General features: G+C 43.4%; 1 protein-coding gene across 9 annotated transcripts in view; it reads left to right on the forward strand.

Moving 5' to 3' along the window:
- Positions 1-16,012, forward strand: part of RNF14 (ring finger protein 14) — a 40,947-nt gene that overhangs the window by 18,517 nt on the left and 6,418 nt on the right. The window contains exons 1-6 of one of the 9 annotated variants that reach the window (XM_027606192.1): positions 5,139-5,266; positions 7,582-7,757; positions 9,141-9,310; positions 10,371-10,522; positions 13,257-13,784; positions 14,659-14,887. In XM_027606192.1, coding sequence (XP_027461993.1) covers positions 9,157-9,310; positions 10,371-10,522; positions 13,257-13,784; positions 14,659-14,887 — 1,063 coding nt within the window. In that variant the 5' untranslated portion in view covers positions 5,139-5,266; positions 7,582-7,757; positions 9,141-9,156. The other 8 variants (XM_027606194.1, XM_027606193.1, XM_035727746.1 and 5 more) reach the window with 8 other exon arrangements.

The following is a 16,012-nucleotide window of genomic DNA, read 5'->3' on the forward strand; positions in this document are numbered from 1 at the left end:
ACCTTGCATCAGAAGCGCAGAAAACATTTTATGCTGTCAGCCACCTCAAGCCTCTTTAGGGGTCTGTTTTTATATAACCCTGGGATGACCGGAGGTATTGTTTGAGGCGCCCTGACCAGGGAGGCTGGTCACACAGGTGATCAGTGTCTCCTTACACACCCAATTAACTATTTTTCCTTAAGCAAAGTGTTAACTTGATCTAAGCAGAGCATTGGGGTTAAGGATGTGGGCTCAGGGCTGCAGTTGCCTGGGTCCAAAGCATTTGTGCGACAGTGAAAAGTCACTTCACTTCTCTGTTACCAGCTTCCTTAGTTTTAAAATAGGAATGATAATGATGATGGTAATTTGTTTTCAGGTTCTGTAAGGTTTAGTGTAGTCAATACACAGCCTTTAGAGCAAGGCCTGGCATGTGGGTAGCCCCTTAAGGTTTAGTTATTTATAATTGTGCTTTTAGGGTAGTAGCTCCTCCTTTGTTTTTGACCCTGAAGCCCCCATTGGAAAGAAAAACCAATTTTTCCGATTCCCATGTGATGATTAGAAACCTTTTAAGATCTACATGGGGAGTGAACACACATGACAAGATGGTAGTGGGAATCCAGTGATACTCCTGTCTTAGAGTGGGGCTCACCGCTGTCCAGACCTATCCCAGAGTTAGGGCAGGGCTTTTCCTTCCACACTGCTACCCATCTGTTGTCAAGGCTAGTTTCAGGGCTGTTCAGGAATGGTAGCCACTGAAAAGGAGACTGTTAACACTGGGGCAGGTGGGATGAGCTCAGCAGTCTCTGGAACAGCCATTGCATGCCCGGGTGATGGATGACAAATACAGGCACTGATAAAAGCCTGCTGGTCCCTCTACTCACCAGCATATTCGGATTCACTCCTGCTTCTCTACTCAATGGCCCAGCCATGCATGAGTCCTGACCTCTGTTCTAGGTCGCACATTCCATCCTCTTCTAGCCTGAGGCTCCATCATCTACTGTGCTTGGGGACCGGTGACGGGGGTGAGTCTTTCTTTCCCTCTGTATTCTCATTCTCACCTATCCTTGTGTCACAAAATCTAATCCTAACTTCCTTAAGGTTTTCCCCTTTAATTCTTTTTTTTTTTTAATCTGAGAGAGAGAGAGAGTGTGAGAGAGAGAGATAGAGAGAGCATGAGTTGGGGGAGGAGCAGAGGGAGAGGGAGAAGCAAACTCCTCACCACAGGGAGCCCGATGCGGGGCTCGATCCCGGGACCCCGGGACCATGACCTGAGCCGAAGGCAGACGCGTAACGACTGAGCCACCCAGGCGCCCCTTCCCTTTAATTCTTAAGACAAGAACTCTTTTGTTCCCTCTGTACTTCTGCTCCAACAAACCCAATTCTCTTAGAGTCTGTAGGAGAGCGTCATCCTAACGAAGAGCTGGTCCTTATCCTGTATGTCATCCCTGTATGACATCAGCCAAATCACCTCACTCCTTAGTGCCTCAGTTTCCTCATCTGTAAAATGGGGAGACAAAATTGCCTCCGCCCAGCTAAATACCTGGGCATTTAAAAGATTTTTTTTTTTAATTTATTTGAGAGAGAGAATGAGAGAGAGAGAGAGCACATGAGAGGGGGGAGGGTCAGAGGGAGAAGCAGACTCCGTGCCAAGCAGGGAGCCCGATGCGGGACCCGACCCCAGGACTCCAGGATCATGACCTGAGCCGAAGGCAGTCGCTTAACCAACTGAGCCACCCAGGCGCCCCTACCTGGGCATTTAAAGGAGATAATGCATGGAGCGTCTGTGGCTCCGTCATTTGAGCGTCTGACTCTTGGTTTCAGCTCAGGTCATCATCTCATGGGTTGTGAGATCGAGCCCCATGTTGGGCTCTGCTCTCAGTGGGGAGTCTGCTTGAGAGTCTCTCCCTCTGCCCCTCCCCCCACTCACAGGCGCTCTCTCTCTCTCTCTCTCAAATAAATAAATCTTAAAAAAAAAAAACTTAAAATAAACAAATAAATGAGATAATGCATGTTAAGTGCTTAACACAGTGGAGGGCCGGGCACATGGAGAAACCTCAATTTAAAAAACTCTACGAGGGCGCCTGGGTGGCTCAGTTGGTTAAGCGACTGCCTTCAGCTCAGGTCATGATCCTGGAGTCCCGGGATCGAGTCCCACATCGGGCTCCCTGCTCAGCAGGGAGCCTGCTTCTCCCTCTGACCTTTCTCTCTCTCTCATTCTCTCTCTCAAATAAATAAATAAAATCTTTAAATAAATAAATAAATAAAATAAAAAACTCTATGGGCACATAAAACTGAAGACACAAAAGTCTCTTATTTTTATGGAGTCTAAAACTAAAATTTATTAGAAAACTCTCTTTATCCATTCCTGGCCTCAAAACTGGACTCTAAATATTCAGTCCAAATTATTAACACTGCTTTGAAATTCTCTCTTCTATTCCCTCCATCCTGTGACCTCTGATATGAGGTCATGACATGATGTCATAATTCACCTCCTGCTCCGATTTGTGAGAATTTCCCGAGCTGGTTCTTAGGCTCCCTCACTTTTTGCATCTGGGAGGTCACTTGCAGGATACATGGTCTCACCTGTGAACACCCAGAGGTAGGGCTGCCATACATTTTGCTCTTGGTTTTACTTCCTTTGCCTAACATGAATAATGATATTAGTGAATGGCTTCAGAAACTCTTCTTCCATCTTTGCCTCTTTAAGGAGTATGTTTCTGGTTTGGATATGGCCTGTGACAGTATGGAAAATTACGAGTGATTATTTGCATCTCAGTGGTTTTCCCTCTGTGGCAGTCAGGTAAGCCCCTTCAATGCCCTGATTTACCCACTTGATTTTTCTTCTCTCCCGGGTGCAGGACCAGCCACATAATTTGTGGAGCCCAGTGCAAAGTGAAAATGGAGAGCTTCCTGTTGGAAGATTAAGAATTTCAAGATGGCCGTAGGAGAGCATTAGACCAAGAGCAGGGCCCTTCTAAACCTGAGGGCTTCCTGAGAACAGGGCCCTGTGGGACTACACAGGTGGCTGACCATGAAGCCAATCCTGCCTGGAAGGCAGTGGTGGTAGAGACCTTTAGAATCCTGTAGGCTTGGATTAGAGGCCTACCTCTACAAGTTGCTTTTCTTGGGGGAGAAGTATATGATAAAGAGGACACAGGAGCTTATTAGGTCATTAGGGGCACATTAGTTTGATGGTTTCCAGGAACCAGAACCAACATTTCAGCAACCCACTTAAGTGCTGACTACCTAAAATTTTTCTTATTGAGATATAATTCACATATCATAAAATTCACCCATGAAAAGTGTACAGCCCAGTGGTTTTTAGCATAGTCGCAAAATTGTGCAACCCTCACCACTATCTAATTCCACAGGATTTTCATCCCCCAAAAGTCACCCCATATCCATTAGCAGTCACTTCCTATGCACTCCTGCCTCAGCCCCCAGCGACCACAAATCTGCTTTTGTCCCTGTGGATTTGCCTGTTCTGGACATTTGACATAACTGGAATTATATGATATGTGGCCTTTTGTGTCTGACATCTTTCACTTAGCATAATGTTTGTAAGGTTCATCCATGTTGCAGCATTTATCAGTACTTCATTCCTTTTTCATGGCAGAATAATATTTCATTGTATGGATGTACCACATTTTGTTTATCCATTTATCCAATGATGGACATTTGGGTTGCTTCTACATTTTGGCTATTGTGAATACTGCTGCTGTAGTGAATATTTATGTATACTACAAATGTACAAATGTAGTTGTGTATTTGTATACAAGTTTTTGTGTGAACATACGTTTTCAACTCTCTTGGGTATACACCTAGGAGTAGAATTGCTGGGTCTTACTGTAACTCTATGTTTAACTTTTTGAGGAACTGTCAAACTGTGTTCCAGAGCAGCTACACCATTTTACATTCCCAGAAGTGTATGAGGGTTCCAATTTCCCCCAGTCTCACCAATACTTGTTATTATCTGTCTTTTGTGGTTTCTCCTTGTGGTTTTGATCTGCATTTCCCTGATGACTAATGATGTTGAGCATCTTTTCATGTGCTTCTGGACCATTTGTATATATCTTCTTTGGAGAACCGTCTATTCAGATCCTTTGCCCATGCCACACCATGGCTAAAACTTAAAAATATTTAAAATTGGGGTTTTTTGGTCTTTTTTATTGTTGAGTTACAGGAGTTCTTTATATATCCTGAATATCAGATAAATGATTTGCAGGTACTCCTATTCTGTAGGTTGTCTTTTCAGTTTCTTGATAGTGTATTTGAAGCACAAACGTTTTGAATTGTGTTGAGTCCAATTTATCTATTTTTTTCTTTTGCTTGTACTTTTGGTTTCATATCTAAGAAACTGTTGCCTAATCCAAATTCATGAAGATTTACTCCCACATTTTCTTCTAAGAGTTTTACAGTTTTAGCTCTTACATTTAGGTCTTTGATCCATTTTGAGTTAATTTATGCATATGATGTGAGGTAGGGGGCATGTAATTTTAATTCCTGCTCAGCCTCTCAATAATCATGTACCCTTTGGTAAGTTCCTGAACATCTCTAGGTTTCAATTTCCTCGTTAATAAAGTGGGAATAACAAATAGTACCTAAAATCGTAAGGTTATGGTGAAGATAAAGAGAAAATGTACATACAGCACTTAGCAACGTGCTTGAAGCATCCTAACTGCTCCATAAACGTGGTAGTTATTACTGTTATAATATGAACAATGGGTAAATGCTTTCATAGAGGAGGTCCTACAAAGACCGGCAGCATTTCTGAGAAAGAAACTGGGATGGGGGAGGCTTTCTTAGTCTACCTGGAGGAGCAGGTGTGGGATTGTTACGGGAGTGTCTGTCTTGGATAGACCACTGCCTCCCGTTCACCTCTAGGGATTGGCAAAAATTTTAATTCCCGGGCCCATCCCAGAACTACGGAAAGGAGCCCCCTGGGCACAGAATCTGCGTATGTATCAACTTCCCCACACGCAAACTTAATTTCCAGAGCGGGGCGTGCAGGCTGGTGCCGGTGATCGCGCCGGCAGCGCCGCCTGTAAGCCTTCAGGGGGCGGCCGAGGGCCCGGGGCGGTCACGGCGGCTGCGCGAAGCCCTCCCCAATCCGGGCCGCCCCAGCCGGATCCGCCCGGCTCAGCTGACAGCTCCAAACACGGAAGAGGCGGTGCCGAGCGCAGGTTGGAGCCCGGCGTCCGTAGGCCGGCGCGGCGGTGGTGGTGAGGGCACCAGGGCTAGGGCGAAGGGCGGAACCTTCGGGCCCGGCACGGCGGTGGGCCGGAAGGTACGGTGGGGACCGCGCTCCGGGCACGCGAGGCAGAGAAGAGCGGCCGGGCCGGGACTGCTCAGTGGGCCCGAGCCCCCCAAATCCTGGACGGGGCGTCCCCAGCCGGGCCGGGCTGAGATCCCACCCCACCTGGGGCGCCCAGAGGAGGAAGGGGAAGGTCCAGGCCCTGCTCGTTGGGGACGCCCGGGGCCGGCTCACACCTCCCACGTTCGTACAGCGCCCTCTGTGTCCAAGGGCTGGGGCAGGTAGCGAGGCTGGGGCTTGCCCCCAGGTTGTAGGTGAGTCGCACGGACAACGACTCGGCACGGCTGGTGGTGAGCGGGGGAGACACCCGTGGCGGCGTGCTGATTCCGGAGCCAGGGCTGACCCCAGCTCTGCAGTTTGCACGGTGTGGCCTGGGAGAATGAGTTGGATTTTCCCAGGCGGAAGGGAAACCCGGCGGAGGAGGGCTTCCCTCCCTGGTGTAGCGGTCTCCCGTTTGCAAAGGCTAATATGTCTCTCTCTCATCTGATGGCGCCGGGGTGTATTCTTGTTGCTGGGTTACAGATGAAGAAACAGAGTGGTCTGAACCCAGATTTAGTTATCTCTTAGCGGTGTGACCTTGGGCCCTAAAGGGACTTAAACTGTCGTTTTTCTCATCTGTGTAATGGAAGCAGTAAGAGGACTTGGTTCATGGAGTTGTGGGAATCTAACAGGAGTTAATGCATTTAAAGGGCTTAGCACAATGCCTGACACGGGCTTAAGAGCCCAGCAAGTGTTACTTTTCTTGGTGTTATTGTGAATCCTGCTTCTAGTGGGATGTGGCAGAGCAGTCACTGAACCTTAAGATTCTGGTCCCCAATTTCAGCACACTGCATCTCACACCCATTCAGTTCCATTTTTTTTCCCCAGTGTCAAACACAAGGCACTGCTAGATGGTGAGAACAACGCACAGATGCATAAGATGTGATACTTGCCCTTAAGGAGCTAATGCAGTCTGGCGGTGCAAGCTCAGAAACTGCTATAATGCAAAGTGGGATGTGATAATGTCATAGGAAAGTTACAGTAAAAAAAAAAAATTGGCTGGATTTTTTAAGGACGACATGTAATTGAAAATTTCTACATAGAATGGGGCCTTTGGACGTGGCTCTTGAAGGCTGAGTGGATAAAATGAAAATGAAATGTGGGTCTGCCATGTGAATTAAGGGACTGGGACCAGGTGACAGCTTTAGAAGCAGGGGTCTGGTGAGGTAGGTTATGAGGAGCTGTTTACGGGAAACACTGCTTGGAGTAGAGCTTCTCATTCCTAGCTGCACTTAAGAATCACCTGGAGAGCTTGGGTAACTATTAATGCTTGATTTAATTGCTCTAGAATATGGCCTGGGTATTGACACTTTAAAACGCAGTTCTCCAGGTGATTCTAATGTGCAGACAAGATGGAGAACACTAACCTAAACCAGAATCATGAATTCATCTTTCACCCCATTTATAACTGTTCAAACAGGAAGAAACAGAAACTTAATCACGTTATCAACACACACTAAGTCTGGTAAAATTGTTTAAGATTAAATAAAATAATGTGAAAGCACCTAATGCAATATAGAGTAGGTGCTCCATAAATGTAAATGATTCTGAATTTCATTCTTAGCTTATTTGGGAGTCACACATCTGAGAATCTGGTTTAAAAATTACCGTTTCATATAATGTTTTTGCATATAACTTCATAGTGTTCTTAGGTCTCTCCGTAACCCATCTGTAGACTACCCTCCCCTTCCCCCTTACTCCCAGTTGAGAAGTCTGGCTCTAAAACTTCCAGAATAGAACTTAAAAGTATGTATGTGTGCATGCATGTGCACCCTTTTGTTGTTTTGTTTTAAATATCTTGCTGTCATGGTTAAATTGACCTAATGTTGAGTGTCCCTAGCAGGGTTGATTCATTAGTAGGTGAGAGGAAAAACTGGAAGGGGGATAGGAAATGAAGAAAGAGAAGAAGCTGAAGAGGAAAGAAGAAACAAAAACAAAAACAAACCCAAGAAGATGTTTAGATGTTTGTTATGGGACTTGGTGTGCTCACCTCGCATATGACCTTGGTATTCCACCTTGGCTCCTCCCAGGGCTGAAGGCAGTCAGATAAGGCTTGTCTCATTGCTGGGGACCTGCAAATACCCCTTTAACCACGTGGCTCAGTTAGGCTCTCCTAGAGAAAGTAATATGCAGCTGTAGTTTGGCATTGACTGTGTGTTAGGATGTGTTTGACTTAAGTGGTAATAACGGAAATTCAGAATTTAAATTTGGAGAGTGTCCTAACCATCTTTTGTATTTTTTTTCTGCAGATGGCAGGATTTCTATAGTATATCTAGCATGAGTTCCAGATCTTGGCCTTTTATCCAACTTCAACAGTCTCATCTCCACCTTCTGGAGGATAAATGGGATTTGCATAAATTCCAAATTCTGAACTGAAAAACAGACCGCATTGTTAATATCTTTTTCTTCTGGTTGTTATTAACAGGTACTAACTCACCTCAACTGGAACATGTCACTGTGTTCTGTTTGGGATAGGGATGCCGCTTAAGCAGAATCAGGATCATCTGGCAAAAAAATATATTTTGAAAACGGAGTCATTTTAAATGAACTTGTTCAGATTTTGTAGTGTCACCTTTTATAATGTCCTAACTTTTCAGCTGTGCACATTTCAAATAAAAAATTTTTAGTTGAGAGGGGGCATTTGCAAATCCAGTTATAGTCCAATATTTTAATTGACAGAATGGTAATTTGTTTTTGCCTTAATAAAGTAATTTTCATAGATTCTCATTACATATTTTTCTACATATACATTATCTGAAATTGTGGTGCATCTTTTAGTTGATGCGCTTAAAAAGCATCGATTTCACATTGTAATTGCAGCATATTTTCATTCTTAGTTTTGCCTAAAATAATGGTAAATCTTACTGTTTTGACAAAGTGTTGTATCTGAAAAATTGAATGTTCCTTTGCTAGCCTCTCAATATCTAACCCTCTCCTATAGTATCTGTCTCTGTAACGTTCTCTAGAACAGGGTGTTCTCACCTCAGTCCCCACGCTGCACCCCTGGGCGGGGGGGCACATTTGGCTATGTTGAGGGGGAGGCATGCTGTTAACATCTAGTAGGTTGAAGCCAGGGATGTTGGTACATACCCTGTAGGGCACAGGACAGCCTCCCGCCACAAAGAATTATTTGTTCCAAAGTGTCAATAGTACTGAGGTTAAGAAAACCTGCCCTAGAGATTTCTGTGCATTTAAAAAATTTATTGATTTTTTAGGAAGTATATCACATATACTTAATCCTTCTGTGAGCAAGGCACTTTGCTGGTTTGGTGGGCAAGTCAAAATAATTTGTGATTTGTCCTTTTTTTTTTTTTTTAAGGTTTGTTATTTTAGAGAGACAGAGCTTGAGCAGGAGGGACAGGCAGTGAGGGAGGGAGAAACTCAAGCAGACTCCAAGCTGACATTGGAGCCTGATACAGGGCTCAGTCCCACGACCCTGGGATCACTACCTGAGCCGAAACCAAGAGTCAGAAGCTTAACTGACTACGTCACTCAGGTGCCCCAATGTTTGGTCCTTTTTAAAAATTTTTTTTAAATTATGCTTTTTTCCCGTAAATCAGTGATACCTAACTGATGAAGTCAGCAATTAGAAGCACCGCAACCATCATTTTTGAAAAAGCCATTACTATTGCAAAGCTACTAGAATACTAGATAGGCCTTATCATTTCTAGTTTAGCAGAAAAGTGGGAAATTTGATTCTTTGCAGTTGTTTGTGAAGAACTTTACCTTTTTTTTTTTTTGGTGCCACTAGACTTTTCCAAACTCTGTGCCTTTTCTATTCTTAACTAATTTGAATGATTGTCTTCAGCTCCTCAGAAAATTAAATGTCGTCAGAAGATCGAGAAGCTCAGGAGGATGAATTGCTGGCCCTGGCGAGTATTTATGATGGAGATGAATTTAGAAAAGCAGAATCTGTGCAAGGTGGAGAAACCAGGATCTATTTGGACCTGCCACAAAATTTCAAGATATTTGTGAGCGGTTAGTTAATAAGATTCTCTTGAACAGATTTTTCTAAATGTTATTCTCAATTTCTTAGTGTTCCCTAAATTATTTGCCATCTTGTGTTTATAGGCATTAGTGGTAGATGGTAGTATTGCAGATTGAATGCATGTTTCTATTTTAATTGAAAATTGGACTGAGGGTAAATAGTTCTCAATTTGATTCGCCTTTTGACCACTGAATTGGGATATTATCCTGCATATTTCATGCATTCTAATCGTCTTAACTAGCAGTTTATCAGCTATGAATCATTGGCTGTTAAATAGGGATAATAAAAGAGAAAATGACATAATGTATGTGAAAACGCTTGGAAGGTTTTAAAGTACCATGGTGGTTGTTAATACTATTTGGTTTCCAGAATCATTTCAACTACCATAAACCTGTGACATATGCTGTTACTCTGTGACCTTTTGCTTCAGAAAAAAACCAAAACTGCTGCTTTTGATACAAACTCACAGAAGACTTTGGTGCACACTTTCTCAAAAAGTTTCTACTATAAAGGCATTGAGTAAAGAAAGTAAGTGTGATCATTTAAAATGAAACTTTGATTGTGAGAGTGTTGTGTGCTGTATCTTGCCCTCAAGCCTGAGATCATTGTGTTGGCACAAATTCTCCCAGCTATGATTCATGGATAGTTGGCACATGCCGCTCTAAGTAGGTCATGGCTCTTTAATAGAAATAAAAGTCCTTTTCTCTAGACTGTGTCTGTAATCACCTGTAAAACAACAACAAAAAGAAAACATTGGTGTATTACTTGCTTATTAGTTAGTGTTAGGAATTGTATTCAAGAGTGTATACGAGAATAAGTTATGTGTCTTCATTAGAAATTTCACGGTGCTTAGTAGATTTCTCAAGGGCTTACAGGATTTTCTTTTTTAAGGTGGCGGCTACGAAATGAACATTAGGAAATAGGAAGTGCTTTGGGGGAGGGTTTTTATCCCCTCAACTAAAGCATTAGTCTTTCTTGAGCACTGCTCAACGGTAATGGACACTCAAGTGTTGACCAGCTGATTCTTTCTAATCTTTGTTTTTGGTTCAGGCAATTCAAATGAGTGTCTCCAGAATGGTGGCTTTGAATACACCATTTGCTCTCTGCCTCCACTTGTGCTGAACTTTGAACTGCCACCAGATTATCCATCCTCCTCCCCACCTTCATTCACACTTAGTGGCAAATGGCTGTCACCAACTCAGGTTAGACCCGAAACTTAATTTCTCTTATCCATTTTTAGAAACTTTGAAAAATCATCTTTAATTGAAGACTACCTTGATGATCTTGAATTCAGTGCATGAAGAACAGATGGCTTTGATTTTGTAATTCTTTCCCCTCGCCTTCATGAATCCTAATGTTAATGAACTGAAAATGTTGGGTGTTGTAGAAAGGAATGGCAGTGACGAGGGTGACTAATCACTATGAATTGCAGTAGGGATAATTTTTAATCAAGTATGTATGTTTTTCCCTATCTTGCTGTTTTCCCATTTAGTCTGCGTTGTAATAGAGAGGATAAGGTCCTCCTCATTTTCCTTAGATGTTGGTATTACTTTTTATTCTTAGTTTCTTAGCCATTCCTAATGAAAGATTTAACTGTAATTAGGAGGGCTAAAATTGAGCTGATGTAGTTAGAATAAACTCAGTTCCTAAGTAAACGTAGTAAGTGCTTTTATTTTTAGAGATCTGTGTATTAGTGACAAATAATTGTTGACTGGTCTCCCGTGGATGTAAATGCACACAAATAGAAATGTGTATGATTCCTACATCTCCTCTCTCATGAACCTCGTATTATGAAGCCTTCATTTCCTCCAGCTTACATAGCCTTTTCTAGTAACAACCTCGGCTCTTGATTGAGACGTAAATATGACTTGAAGCTAATATAAAGTACTCTGGGATACATAATGGATCAATAGCAGCTACTTCTAGAAGTCATGATGAAGATTGATAGGCTGATGTATATTAAGACAAAAGCTGTCAGAGTTACTTGACCTCAAGGAACAGCTTGTCGGTTTTTCCCTTTTGATCCATGGAGTTTTCATTCTATCCCACTGGCCAGTCTAATCTTTCAGATGAGAGTCCTTTTGTAAAATTGAGCCTATGGTTTAAAAACAAAATTTAATTTTAAAAAAGGATAACACATGTCGAATAAAAAAGGAATATTACCTAACATGCTGATAACTGTGCCAGAGGAAATATATGCAAGACAATGGATTATTTGTCCAAGAATATCAAGGCTGTTTGACATTTAGATCACAGAGAGTTGACTGAATTATTTAGATACGGATAATCTCATTTCTCCAGAGAGCTCCTGATACTTTATATCCATGCCTGTGTGCACATGCATTCACACAGGCACAGAACAAGGACCGATTCACTGCGAGTGTGGTTGCAGTTTCAGATTCCGGCCAAGTAGCATCGACATACTGCTGTCTTTTGGGAGTGTGGGGGGAAGAGAGTTGTTCATTATTTTATGTGTTACAGCCGAAATTACAATAGGATTCTCTATCAAATAAATTCTTGTGCATATGATCGACATTTTAATTGGCCTCATATTCCTTCTTGGTTCAATTCTTGTTGTTTGCCGGGCCCTGATTCCTTGTCATTGTGAATCTCACCTGTTGATAGAGAAGCTGATGCATAGTCCTGTCTTTCCCTGGATTGGGGTTGGTACAGAGAAGGGAAGTGAGATTAGCCTCATAGTATTCTCCATTATACTTCTCCCACTATATATACAAACACAGTCTCTCTCTTACTCTTTTCCTTTTTCAATTCCCCCGACCTCACATTTGTGTGCGCCCCAGCTGCCTCACCTGAGAGAGGCTGGAAAAGAAGATGGAGGAGAATGGCTTCTTCATTGGACTCGGTGGCTCAAATAGCACTCATAACTCCCCTTTTAGTATTTATTAAATTTTACACATTTCAGCAGGTTTCTCAGAAGTATGATTGATCTTGGAAGCATATTCATGTAAATGTGAGAAAGCATTTTGCGTGGTATTTAACATAAGTTTTTAAGTTCAGGAAGTGTTTATGTTTGTGCCTATGTAGGGTTTAGTGAATGGCACTATGTAGAGCAAGGAATAGAAAATGTGGTCCTTTTTCACTTGTTATTTAAATTTACACAATTTGTCTGCATCTGGAAGGCTTATTTTTTTATGTTTAGCTAAAAAGAAAGCTGATTATAATTCCTGAGCTCTACTTACCAATATTTTACATTTCTAATGGAAAAGCCTCTTATATTTCCCTTTCATATTGAACAAACCACCTTTAAAGAGGAAAAGTCAAAGTAGTTTAAACTTTGGTTGCTTAGCCTAGGAGGTGTGAAACCACGTTGAGGGCTTATAATCACGTCCAGGTTCCGTATCAGTCTGTCTCCCTCCGTTAACCAGGATCTCATGTAAGCCCAGATTGCTTAGTTAAGACCAGCTTGTGAATCTGACTGATGAGGATTCTGAGGTTGGATTCTGTTAGTGATTCTTTCACATGAGTTGGCCTTTTGATGGGACTGAAAAAGTTAGAGTTAATAACTTGGACGATGTTTTTAAACTGCTCTCCTCCTAACCATGGTGCAGGCTACCTGCAGGAGTAGGACTCCAAAGGAGTAGAAGTAGTTCATTTTAGAGCTCCGTCTCTTTCTCCTGCATGAGATAGGTAGCAATCCCACAACAACAAACATAGACAAAATCCTCCATTTCAGTGGCTCCTATGTAAACCTACAGTGTTGCCATTTCTCTCAGTTTCAGGTTGCTGCTTTTAGCTTCTGACTGTGTGTTCTGCTGTGACTCACGTTGTTGGATAGTGTAAGAAGTGCTCCACTAAGATCACGTGAGGAGTTGTAAGGGCTTAGCTTAGAAGTTAAAAAGATTTCCAGAGAAATGAGGAATTGACAGTACCCTCACCTTTCCACACTCACCGGCGCTCTCCTGTGCTCTCTCCTAGCTCTCTGCCCTCTGCAAGCATTTAGACAACCTGTGGGAAGAACACCGTGGCAGTGTGGTCCTGTTTGCTTGGATGCAGTTCCTTAAGGAAGAGACCCTAGCATACCTGAATATTGTCTCTCCGTTTGAGCTCAAGATGGGTTCTCAGAAAAAGGTGCAGAGAAGGACGGCTCAGGCCTCTGCCAGCACAGAGCTAGATTTTGGAGGAGCTGCTGGATCGGATGCAGATCAAGAGGAGGCTGTGGATGAGAGAGCTGTACAGGATGTGGAATCGTTGTCCAGTCTGATCCAGGAAATCTTGGACTTTGATCAAGCTCGGCAGATAAAATGCTTTAACAGTAAATTGTTCCTGTGCAATATCTGTTTCTGTGAGAAGCTGGGTAGTGAGTGCATGTACTTCTTGGAGTGCAGGCATGTGTACTGCAAAGCCTGTCTAAAGGACTACTTTGAAATCCAGATCAGAGACGGCCAAGTTCAGTGCCTCAACTGCCCAGAACCCAAGTGCCCTTCGGCGGCCACTCCTGGTCAGGTAATCCTCTGCTCTGCTGATAGCCGCTTCCTGATTCTCTTTCACAAAGGGAGGCATCTTCTCAGGAACTTCTTTGATAGGGCTCCTCGGGGCAGGCTGAGGCCTTAGAGCCAGCCCGCAAGTAGTTTCATGGATACCAAGGTATCGATCAAGAATACCTTGGTCTAGGGGCGCCCGGATGGCTTAGTCGTTAAGCGTCTGCCTTCGACTCAGGTCATGATCCCGGGGTCCTGGGATCGAGCCCCGCATCGGGCTCCCTGCTCTGCGGGAAGCCTGCTTCTCCCTCTCCCTCTCCCACTCCCCCTGCTTGTGTTCCCTCTCTCACTGTGTCTCTCTCTGTCAAATAAATAAAATCTTTAAAAAAAAGAATGCCTTGGTCTTACTCAATCGTTGAAGCAAATGTAAGTGCTTCCTCTGCTGGCCTCGGCATGAGCAGTTCTTGGCAGGGATGAGTGTCAGAATAGTAATTATAACGTGTTCTGATGATTTACTTTATCTGCTGGGATCCCATCAACCTTGGAGAATCACTAGCCTGCCTTTGTGTGAGGTTGGGATCCGAAGGGCATATTCCTTGGAATGGTGAACAGAATCAGGGACAGCATCCTTGGTTTGACCTTTTTTTGTTTTTTTAAATCTTTATTAACCCATAAATGTACCCATTTAAAGTGTGCAGTTCACTCAGCTTTGACACATGTGTATACCCATGTAGCCACCATCTCAGTCAAGGTATAGACTTGGCCACATTTGGTTTGATTTTGAAGAGAGAGAGTTCTAGTTCATGTGCATCTACTTGGCACCAGCATTTTAAGGATCTCCTCAGAATCAGAACTGGTTGGGAAATGCTCACATTAGTGTGTTCTCTGTTTCCCTCCAGGTCAAAGAGCTAGTGGAAACAGAGTTATTTGCCCGTTACGACCGCCTTCTCCTCCAGTCCACCTTGGACCTGATGGCAGATGTGGTGTACTGTCCCCGCCCGTGCTGCCAGTTGCCTGTGATGCAGGAGCCCGGCTGCACCATGGGCATCTGCTCCAGTTGCAATTTTGCCTTCTGTACCTTGTGCAGATTGACTTACCACGGGGTCTCTCCATGTAAGGTGACTGCAGGTGAGTTGTCACTGTGTGAACTCCATCCTCCTGACCTCTGTGCGCGCACGCACACACACGCGCACACACACACACACACACACACCCGCCCCAAGAAATTAAATTGTGCGATATGGAATTGTTCATTCAACAGATATTTTTGTTTCAGTTACTGTCCTGGGCTCTGGAGATAGGGTAGTAACCAAATACCCTCATGGAACTTAAATTTTAATGGCGGAGACAGGCAAACAAAATAAGAATATTAGATGCTCGTAAGTGCTATGGAGGAAAAAAAAAAGTAAATCAGGGACAGGATATGAAATGTTCTGAAGTGGCTTGGGATTTTACTTAGGGAAATAAAGGGAAGACCTCAGTGGTAAAGTGGTTTGAATAAAGACTTGAAGGAACTAAGGAAACAAGCCATGGAGTTGGCTGGCGGGGGGTGGGGGGAGGGGAACATGACGGAGAAGGAATGGCAAGGTAGTTTCTATCTATGAACATGGGATAATGCAGCTCCTGGTTGGCCGATGCAAGACCGTCTTAGCTGCCACCCTTGTTTCCATGGCATGTATGTCTGATCAGCCATCAAGTTCTTTATCATTGAGTCCAGGAACGCCTCAGAATCTTCCTCAACCTTTAGTGCTTCAGAAGCATTTATTGAAGCGGCCAAGGAGATGAAACCTATTTATAATTCTGATCTAAACAGGGATTGAGAAATCAGGCCTCTGACCTCAGTTTAACTGGACTTTGATAGCTTAGTCTTTCTTACACTAACAGGGGTAATGATAATAGCTATTTCACAGGGTTATTTTAAGGATAAATAAACTATCATAGTGCTACTTGAAGCTTGTATTTTTGGTTTTTTTTTTAAGATTTTATTTATTTATTTGACAGAGAGAGACACAGCGAGTGAGGGAACACAAGCAGGGGGAGTGGGAGAGGGAGAAGCAGGCTTCCTGCTGAGCCGGGAACCCGGTTCGGGGCTCGATCCCAGGACCCCGGGATCATGACCTGAGCTGAAGGCAGACGCTTAACGACTGAGCCACCCAGGCGCCCCGCTCGTATTGTTCTTAACACTGGTCTGTGACAAGATAAATAAAGAAATGGAGAGTCAGGGCTAGAAAGTTACAGCGATTTCACAGAGTA

The sequence above is a fragment of the Zalophus californianus genome, chromosome 5 (assembly GCF_009762305.2).
Source record: "Zalophus californianus isolate mZalCal1 chromosome 5, mZalCal1.pri.v2, whole genome shotgun sequence".
In the NCBI taxonomy this organism is placed as follows: domain Eukaryota; kingdom Metazoa; phylum Chordata; class Mammalia; order Carnivora; family Otariidae; genus Zalophus; species Zalophus californianus.